Source organism: Natrix helvetica (genome assembly GCF_964273705.1).
Source record: "Natrix helvetica genome assembly, chromosome: 7".
Lineage (NCBI taxonomy): Eukaryota > Metazoa > Chordata > Lepidosauria > Squamata > Natricidae > Natrix > Natrix helvetica.
The window spans coordinates 27,899,402-27,910,234 of record NC_138558.1 but is presented as its reverse complement, the minus strand read 5'-3'; the positions used below and the strand labels follow the sequence as shown (position 1 = coordinate 27,910,234).

The 10,833-nt window shown below is 39.4% G+C and overlaps 1 protein-coding gene across 1 annotated transcript in view; it reads right to left on the bottom strand.

Moving 5' to 3' along the window:
• Positions 1-1,554: 1,554 nt before the first annotated feature.
• The window catches only part of GATB (glutamyl-tRNA amidotransferase subunit B), a 46,780-nt gene continuing 37,501 nt past the window's right edge, over positions 1,555-10,833 (bottom strand). Inside the window, exons 12-14 of the mRNA XM_081959241.1 lie at positions 4,799-4,933; positions 3,241-3,826; positions 1,555-3,123 (exon numbers count right to left, since the gene is read on the bottom strand). Of these exons, the coding sequence (XP_081815367.1) occupies positions 3,701-3,826; positions 4,799-4,933 (261 nt within the window). The 3' untranslated portion in view covers positions 1,555-3,123; positions 3,241-3,700. The remainder of the gene's footprint in view (positions 3,124-3,240; positions 3,827-4,798; positions 4,934-10,833) is intronic.

Below are 10,833 nucleotides of genomic sequence, written 5' to 3'. Positions count from 1 at the left end.
ACAGACACAAGGGCTGCTGCATTTTCCTTCTGAAGCACTAACAAAAAAAATCACATTTGTGAAACTAGTCTGTATTGTTTTTAATGTCCTTTTGAATAAAAGTAAGCTATTACCGCAGTAGCACTGCAATATACTTGTATTAGCAGTTTCCCAAGAAACAAACATGTTTTCTCCATTTGCATTTTTCATAAGCCTTAAAATGGCAGGGTGAAGACAGAGTAAATTTCCTTAATGGTTATATAGTGCACTTAGGAGATGATAATTTTACCATGTTACAGGCAGTCGTCAACCTACAACCACAACGGAGCCCAAAATTTCTGTTGCTAAGCAAAACAGCGAGCTAAGCGAGTTTTGCCCCATTTTACCATTTTTTTTGCCACAATGGTTAAACGAATCATTAAGCAATAGTTAAGTAAATCATACGGTTGTTAAATGAATCTGGATTCCCACTGACTTTGCTTGTTGGAAGCCAGATGGGAAGATGACTAAATGGTGATCACATGACTTCGGGACAGTGCAACTGTCATACGTACGTGCCAGTTGCCATTTAGCTGGATTTTGATCATGTGACCATGGGGATGCGGCAATGGTTGTGTAAAACACAATCATAGGTCGCTTTGTTCAGTATCAATGTGGCTTTGAATGGCCAATAAATAAATGGTTGTAAGTTGAAGACGACCTCTAGTTTGAATTCAAACGGTGCCTTGTGTGATGGGGCAATGTTGATTAAATATTTTTCCCCCACACTCACTGTGATTCTGTGGTGACCTTTATGTCATTTAGGTGCCATTGAGAGGAGTGTGGGCCCCTCTAATAACCGCATGGAGAAACCATTTCGATTTGCATGGAGGCTGCTTTGAGTTTAGGGTGTGAGGGAGCTAAGACTCTATAAACAAAGAGACCTCAGCAATTTATATTTTCCTTTTACTATCTAGAGCTACTGTTATGAGTTACCAGAAAAATCTTTTAACAGTAGAAAACAGCGAAATGATGAACATTGGAAAGTAAATATTACAGTCACAAAAATGCTGTGAGCAGACAATGTACCCCTGAGAATATAAGACCTAGGAAAACTATTCTGGGCTGCATTTCACACATCAAAAGCCCACAAATCTTTCAGAAGGCTCTGAAATCGAGTGCTGCAGTGTACTGCTGTAATTACCCAGCCATGATTATAGCACTAATTCAAGCTGTAGTGTTGTAATTATTCTGATATAAATGCCATCTCAGGGAAAGGGAAAATTGCATCTTGGTTAATGTGGCTCTGGATTGCTTGCATAAGTAAGCTATTTGGGATAATTCAGTGATGGGTACTATACCAAAAAAGGCATTTAAGAAGTAAGCAATCTCTGAAATACTTTTTCACTAGTATTGCGTTAACAGCATTCTCTAACAATTTAAATAAACTATTTTACTAAATTCCATCTATCCAGGTGGAGCCCGGGGTACTTCCAGCAATTTTGGGGGGTCTGGGTATTTATTTGCCTCTATTTGAATTGAATGTATACATTTTTATATATATTATGTTTTTTTATGAAGATGAGCACCCTACCCTTCGAGGTAAGTTTTTATTGATAACAATATACAATTATGGTGTTCATAAGTTCAAAATATTACAACAATGTTTTTGCACTGAGTGTTATGCAAAAGCAGCACTATGGGAAAAACAAGTTCATTATAGATAGGTTCAGAAAGCATGCAACGTGATTGCTTGTTTTTTTTTAAAAAAAAATAAACTGGTCAGAGAACATATTTTCACATTCCTTAACGTGAAATGGGATATTTTAAATGTAGCATTTTTTTTTAATGGCAACCCTCTGATTTATACGGTAAGTGCTGTTCCTAGAATTATTGCTAGCTTAGGTTTAAATGGAAATTGTTTCCAATGACAAACAACCACATCTCACAAGTTCTGAGAAACTGTTTTGGAAGCATCATACTTTAAGTTAAGCAAAGTTGAAAAGTTTTGTGTCGCCCCACCTGGAGGGATCCTGAGATGTCTTATACAAATTGGCCAGGGGCAGATTTGGATTACTGCCTTCTGCACCTGTGCATGGCTTTTTTACTGTCCTGGTCTTAGAAGCTCCCCAGAGCTCACCTGCCCCAATCTCTCTCTGGCTCCTTATCAGGTACTGCTGTTGCTGTCCACTTGGCTGAAGGGAAGAAAAAGCATGGCTTCCCCGTAAAGTCAAAACAGCCATGCAAAAGGTTAGCCTCTATCTTTTCATCATTCACTGATTGCATACATCACCACTAGCATTATACGCCCAAACCAAATCAAGAAAGCCCCTCAGTTTGAGTTTTCTCTATGCATCCAACTTCAAAAGCAAACAAAAACTCACTTCCGCCTGCAACAACCAACTCAATTTGTTGATCAACCCAACCCAACAATAATAGCCCGATTTCATTCTGCATCCAGACCAAAAATGCGTATTTGGCTTTCAAGCACAGGTTACCTGAATTCAGTTTGTTTTGTGTATGTATTCTTTTGCACATCTCTCAATTATCATCTTGCAAAAACAGTAAATAGCCTTTATGCACGTAGTAGAATACAATAATACAGTAGTATTATTTTTGACAAAGTTGTAAGAGTATCCATTTGGTTTGAAATTATTGTACAGATGGTCTGTTTCCTTTTTGTGCTGCTGTTTCTACTTCCTAGACCTATATCTTAAGTATAAAAATGTTGTGAAATCCTACAAACAGTTTAAAACATCAAAGGAGAATTAAGTCCTGGGAAAATAAATTTTGTGCAACTCAGAGCTCCAGGTTCTCTTTTCATTTTTGGTAAGCTGTCGAGATACAAATTGGTATACCTTTCTTTTTTTATTGTGCTCTTATTATTCAATAAAATATTATTTTTTTGCTATTTCAGTTGGTCTGAGCCTATTGTCTTAAGAGTCCTAAAAAATTCCTCTTCTGGCTGACCACCAGATGGCAACACAAAGATTCAGAAGACGGTCCCTTCTAGGGGAAATGAAGAAGATTTTCCGTTAACATACGTTCAGTTTATTTTTGACTTTGAAATGTTGTGGGGAACATAGGAAGGAATATTAAAAAAATAAAAATAAATAAACTTTAAAAACTTAAAATTTTGGAATAGTGTGGAAACGGGCCACAAGGCTTAAGTCAGTAAAGCAGGGGTGTCCAAACTTGGCAACTTTAAGACTTGTGGACTTCTGCTGGCTGGGGAATTCTGGGAGTTGAAGTCCACAAGTCTTAAAGTTGCCAAGTTTGGACATCCCTGCAGTAAAGAATTGCAGAATTGAGTCTGTAAGAAATAACAATGGTTGGAGCTAGAAGATTCATTATGCTAGTTAAAAAAATGAATCTACCTGCTTCATCTGCTAATTCTGTTGAATTCTTTGAAGATAGACTAGAAATGATTCATTTATAAGAAGCTACATTAAAAGGCTATAGCTAATATTATCAAAATGTATAATTTTTGCTATATGCCACAATATTATAAAAGCAGGTTTTTAAACAGAAAACTCATGCACACTGCAGTCTTTTCCCTTCTTTGTGGAATTTATATTCTGAATTTATAGGAACATAAGAGATAATAACCTAACATGCTCCCCTCCCAGAAAAATGGCTAAAAATGATAAATTGGTCTCAACACTGCATTAAAACTTACACAATGGTTTGATGCTATTCAGAACGTTAAACACAGTAGATCAGACACATAATTTTTAGTCCCCTATGATAGCAGCTTCTCTAGAATTTGTTTCACAGTTACAGGATCTGATCGTCCTCTTGTGGTTTTTTGGACGTATCCAATTATGCAATTCAGGACCTTCAGGTTGCCACTCTTTATCTCTGCCACCTAAATAGAGAAATTTAACACACGATGGGTTATGATTGATTGCGCTGAACATTATTTCCATATTTTTATTTATTTATTTTATTTAGTTTGTCAAACATGTAAAAAATAACAGGTATAAGTATAAACATAAGTATGAACACAGTAAGTGGGTACGAATAAGTGGGGACAGTAGGACAGGAACATTAGGCACGCTGGTGCGCTTATGCACGCCCACTTTATGGACCTCTTAGGAATGGGGTGAGGTCAACAGTAGACAGTCTTAGGTTAAAATTATGGGGGTTTGGGGACGTAACAACAGAGTCAGGTAGTGCATTCCAGGCATTGACCACTCTGTTGCTAAAGTCGTATTTTCTGCAATCGAGTTTAGAGCAGTTTCCCTTGAGTTTGTATCTATTGTTTACTCATGTATTATTGTGGTTGAAGTCGAAGTAATCGTTGACAGGTAGGACGTTGTAGCGGATAATTTTGTGAACTATGTTTAGGTCAGACTGTACCCTTCGTAGCTCTAGGTTTTCCAAGCCCAAAATTTCAAGCCTGGTGGCATAGGGTATTCTGTTGTGAATAGAGGAGTGGAGTACTCTTCTCCTGAAATATAGCTGCATCTTTGAAGAATTTTTATTTTAGAGGCTTCAGAAAAACCAGCATTGTGCTATATGTTCAAGAACAAGCAGGATTGTTTTTACACCGCTTATACAAAAGGGAAATGCCACTTTGCTGTCCAGAAAGCATTCAAGTCATGTAATCTGAGACATCCCCAGCAAGCAGATCTTAGTTGTTAGGTCAGTTTCTGTCTTTTGTGGCCATTTCATGTGTCACAAAGCAATTTGTTCCATTTTTCCCCTCTCTCAAGAGTTGCCAAACAACATAGTAATCTGAATGGTAAAGGCAGTTTACATTTTGTATCTCCACTTCCCACCCTAAAGTGTCAAAACCTCTTTCTTCCCAATTTCCCTCGTCTGTGATCAATATCACCTCTTTTTGATGGTCTCTCATCACAGTCTGACAGATGCTCTCAAGTTCATTCCAATCCAGGATTAGATCGAGTTTCTTTTCTTTTACAATCAGAGCTGGAGACTTCTCCTCCCTCTTCCACATCTCTTCCAACACCTGCAGCATCAAGATAAAAGAAAATTGATGGTTGAAGCATGCCTCTTGTCTTTCAGAAAGCAAGATCGAGTTGAGAAGGCAAAGAAAGTAAAAAAAAAAAGACAAGCAGTTAAGGCTTCAAAATTCCCCCTTGTTACTCAAAAAACAAAAACAACCCCCCCCCAAAAAAACCCAAGATTAGATGGGCAGAAAATTCATGGTTTGGTTTAATTTAAAATTTAATTTAATTAATTAAATTAAATTAAATTAAAATGCTATTCTACTTCTTTAAATAAGGAGACTTCTGTGCAGACTAGAAATTTTATAGTTGTGTCCTATTTATTATTTTCATTCCAAATTGTTTTGATTGTTTTAGTTTTGCCTAGGGCCCTCCTGTTTCATCTTTTCAGTCATGCTAAAACACAGCTAATAGCAGCAGCAATACCTCTACTTTAGAGTTAGGAAAAATTTTTATTGTCCTGAGCTGTTTTAAAGGTTTTCCTACATTTTAACAGCATTCAGTGACAGTCAGTTTGTTGTAGTTGTTAAGACAACAGGCTAGAAACTGGAAGATTGTGAGCTCTAATCCTGACATGAGGTTTTGAGCCATTCACAGTCTCTTTCAGCCCTAGGAAGGCAATGGCAAACTACTTCTGAAATCTTATTAAGAAAACTGCAGGGACTTGTCCAGTCCAGGTGGTCACCAGCAATCAACACTGACTTGTAGGGTAAACCAAAAACAAAAACTGCATTCATAGCTATTCCTGCCATCAATGAAAACATATTTCCTGGCTTGAATGGGCTTTTGCTTTGGCTCACAAATGTTCTGAGGCTTTATATAAGAAAACACTCCTTAGTTTGGGTTTTCTACAATTCAATCATTTTCCTTCTCCCCCATTTTTGATAATATTAAAGAGAATAGTATCAACTCATCAGTCAGTTCTACAAAAAATTAGGATTATCCAATTACTTGGAAAAGGAGGTTAAATGAAATAAAAGAGCCATATCCTACATTACATGCTAACCAATGTGCATGAATATAGTCAACATCATGGTTTGAATATAGTGAAGTGAATCTTTTAACCTTTAGAGCATATTTTGCGCTTAATAGAGGATTATTTGGATTCTCTCTTCATCATCACATTGCGCCGCTCTTATTGCGTCTGCAGATAACCGCCCTGCCGCCCTGTTTCGGGTGACCCGTTCCCTCTTGTTTGAGAGACCACGGGAAGCCCCTCTACAGGGCAGAGCAGAGGAGTTTGGGAATTATCTACAGGACAAAGTCGCTCAAATCCGGATGGGATGGACCCCTTTCAGTGGTTCAGTAGAGACGCCCGTTGCGAGTCTTGAGGGACCGCTTTGGGAGGAGTTTGACTCGGTTGCCATCGAGGATTTGGACAGGTTGCGTGGACGTCTGCGACCCACCACATGTTTATTGGACCCGTGTCCCTCCTGGCTTGTACTGGCATCCTGGGAGGTTACGCGCGACTGGCTCCTGGGCCTGGTGAACGCCTCGTTGGGTGAGGGGTCTCTACCGGCCGCCTTGAAAGAGGCGGTGGTGAGGCCCCTGCTCAAGAAGCCTTCCCTGGACCCAACGGACCTAGTCAATTATCGTCCAGTCTCCAACCTTCCTTTTTTAGCGAAGGTTGTAGAGAGTGTGGTAGCACAGCAGTTCCCACGTCACCTGGAGGAAAATGATTATCTAGACCCGCGCCAGTCCGGCTTCCGACCCGGGCACAGCACGGAGACGGCCTTGGTCGCATTGGTCGATGATCTCTGGAGGGCCAGAGATAGGGGTTGTTCCTCTATCCTGGTCCTATTAGATCTCTCGGCGGCGTTCGATACCATCGACCATGGTATCCTGTTGCACCGGCTAGAGGGGCTGGGAGTCAGAGGCACCGTTTTACGGTGGTTTGGCTCCTACCTCTCTGGTCGGACGCAACGTGTGTTGACAGGGGAGCAGAGTTCGACCCGGAGGCCACTCACATGTGGAGTGCCACAGGGATCGGTGCTCTCGCCTCTCCTGTTCAACACATATATGAAACCGCTGGGCGAGATCATCCGTGGTTTTGGAGTGGGATATCATCTGTATGCTGATGATACTCAGCTATACATTTCCACTCCGAACCACCCCAATGAGGCCGTCGAAATGATGTCCCGGTGTCTGGAGGCCGTACGGGTCTGGATGGATGGCAACCGACTAAAACTCAACCCTTCCAAGACGGAGTGGCTGTGGCTTCCGGCCTCCCGGTTCAACCAGGTGCTTCCATCTCTGGCCATCGGGGGCGTCCAACTAGCCCCCATGGAACAGGTGCGCAATTTGGGCGTCCTCCTGGATACCCGGCTGTCCATGGATAACCATGTAACAGCCGTGGCAAGGGGGGCGTTCCATCAGGTCCGCCTGATGCGCCAATTGCGCCCCTTATTGGACCGGGATGCCCTACGCACAGTCACTCATGCGCTAGTGACGTCTCGCCTGGATTACTGCAATGCTCTCTACATGGGGCTTCCCTTGAGATGCACTCGGAGACTACAGTTGGTCCAGAACGCGGCCGCGCGGGTGATTATGGGGAGGACTAGATACTCCCCTGTAACACCTCTCCTGCGCGAGCTGCACTGGCTGCCTGTGGTCTACCGAGTGCGTTTCAAGGTTTTGATTATGATCTTTAAAGCGCTCCATGGCACAGGGCCTAGTTATATGCAGGATCGCATCCTGCCCCACACATCCCTACGACCAATTCGCTCACACAGAGAGGGACTTCTCCGGGTGCCGTCCGCCAAACAGTGCCGGGGGGCGACACCCAGGAGCAGAGCCTTCTCTGTGATGGGCCCAGCCCTATGGAATGACCTCCCCCGTGACATCAGGATTACTTCCGATCTCCGCTCCTTCCGTGTACAGCTGAAGACCCACCTCTTTCAATTATCCGGCCTGGCTCAATCGCAATCGTAATTTTCCCATTCCTCCAAACTGTTTTTTAAATTGTTCTTAAATATTGATTTTATTGGGTTTTTACAATTGGGGTATTTTAAAGCAGATTTTTAACTGTCTATAGATGTAATTTGTTTCCTCCTCCGTGTATGTATGTGTGTTGTGTATGTATGTACGTTGGGTGTTGTCATATATTTTTTATGTTATATGCTCCATTGTACGCCGCCCCGAGTCCTACTTGGAAAGGGAGCGGCTAATAAATCCAAATTTATTATTTATTATTATTATTATTATCATTATGAATACATTGTGAAGCTTGGACTGGGGAGGATAACACAGATGACATATTTGCATAGGTCACAATCAAATGAAATAGCAAAATTCATTCCCACAGAATTGTTGGCTAAACAGTCACAGGAGAGAGTTTCTGATCAGTGCAAGAAAAAGGAATAGAGTTATATAATTAAACCAAACCATATTACAAAGCTGTGGAAGATTATACAGGTAATCCTTGTTTAGGGACCACAATTTCAACTGGTACCTCCATTGTTAAGTGAAGCAGTCACTAAACAAAACTGCAACTTACTTACCATGTTACATCACCTGTCCTTTGCTTTACAGAAGGCAGTAAATGCAAGAATTGGTCAGTTATATTTTCATTATTGTCGTACCTTTGAATAGGGGGTAAACTAGGCTGTCACTAAATGAGGACTACCTGTAATGCAAAATCTATAGCACCTATAACCAATTTATTCATTCTATAAAGCATAACTGTATGCAACAATGTATCAGTCTGCAATAATTATTTCTTAATGTTATAATGCTCTCCATTTTTGTAGTCAAGCTACAACACATTGTAACAATCTCTAGAAACAGCTACTTAAAAGAGGAACATTATTTGGACGGTTTCTACCTTGTGCTTGCTTCTGTTTCAAACATACATGCTGTGAGACAGAAGGTGCCCTTTTAAAACAGCTGTTTCTTCTCAATTTTCCGGTGGGGAAAAAAAATACAATGCTTGGATTATTGCAATCAGCTCATGCAAAATGATTGGCATGCTGGAAATTCTGTATTATTAATTTATATGTGCTAAAAATGTTTCAAATGCAGCAATTTCACACATAATTAGCAATTACTTAACAAAATTAGACAACTGAATTAAGTTTTACTGTGTTATACTTAAGTATAATAATACAGTACAGTTTTCTTATAACATGTAAGAATAGTGTCCCAGAATTTAGTAAGGTATCTTCTATAGGTTGATAATAGATGTACATTTAATGCAATGATCTGTGGCTGACTCAATTCTATTAAGCTGCCCTGGTCCTGCTGTGGAGCACAACAGCCTACTAACAATGTAAAGCTGAGTAACCACTGTACAAAATTTGCATTTGGTTGGGAAAGAATAATATGTCCTAAAGGCAAAATAAAGTGATAAAATAGTCAGCAAATGTAACTTATTTATTGATTTAAATAAAGTATTAAGATCAAAAATTTTGTACTCCTAAGAAATATAAGTACAGTACAACCAGACTGTAGTGCAAGGATAATAGATGCCTTAAGAATCAGGGCTGTACCAGAGAAAAGATGTTTCGGAGACTGAAATATTTGAAGATAATGATCTTGTGTTCATTAAAATTGACATTTAATATTTTACTATATAGGACATTGCCTTGCTTCATTGTAAGAGGTCTTCCCATTTGTTTTGGAAGATAAAAGAGCTGAGCAACTTCCCAGTAGTATAATTATAGTCAGCACTATTACATTGGGCACTGATTTTCAATTAATGACATTTAGGGAAATTGAATTAATTTTAGGTTAAACGGTTTAAATATTCAGGAGGATAGCTTTACAAATATCCCAGGATTTTTGTCATTTTTTCCTATAAAAATTACAGTTTGGCTTTGGAGGCATGTGTGACTTTGAAAACACAGGCAAAGGAGCTCACAATGAATAGATACAGATTGAACCATATGAGCTGGTAGGACAAGTTATCCAGGGTGGGTAATTTTTACAGGAATAAAACAAACCCAAACATATCACAATCACCACCCACACATTATGACTTTCAGAAATATTCATAAAAATCAAATTTGTTAGAATATTCATGACTGGGAGAGACATGGTTACAAGGTCAGCCAATGAATAGGTATAGCAATTAAGTCAGCCAATGGGAGCTTGAACAGGTCTGAGTCTGTGCTGAGAATCGAAACTGAAACTACTCTGTCTACTCTGAATTCTGGAATGAAACTAACTGTTCTCTCCTGCTTGTGTTCTTCTTGTAACTTCTACCACGTTGAAAGAATCTACTATTGGTATGTACATTTATTCATCTGTTAATTTGTATATAAAGAAGTAAATGAATCCAGCCAATGAAACATTCAAATAAATTAACCTTGCTAATCATATTCACAAATTAACTGATAAGGCCAAATACATATTTATAACATCAGGGTTTTTTTTAAAAAAAAATTCTCTTAGATGGAACCAAAGTTTTATGTGATGAGTATGTAGAGTTTGCTCCATTTTTTAAAAAACTTGAAAACTCCACAGAAGATGCATTCTTTAATTGAGGACTAACCCAAAGTAGAAGTGGACATATAAGTCTTCATTACTTCTTGATTGCCAATTTAACACCATCACATTCCTGCAAATTTTCACTTTTGATCATCTGAAGACAATAGGTGGAAGGTAGATAATTCAGGCAGCTTATTGGTGAAGAACAAGTAAGAAGGTCAGTTGATCTTTGCCCTTCCAATCTCCAAAAGAAATTTTTGAAACCAAGAGAAGTATATTTATTGTCATTTGGACTTGAAGCTAGACCATATGTCCATTGTTTAAATAAAATTTAAGACTTTTAAAGTGATAATATGTAAATATTTCTCATACCAGCACCCCATACTGGTTGTCTATTCCTAATATTTTAAGGTACATATGAGGCAGGCATCAAATCCTCTTACCTTTGCTACCGGTTCGGAACAGGAGCGTGCGC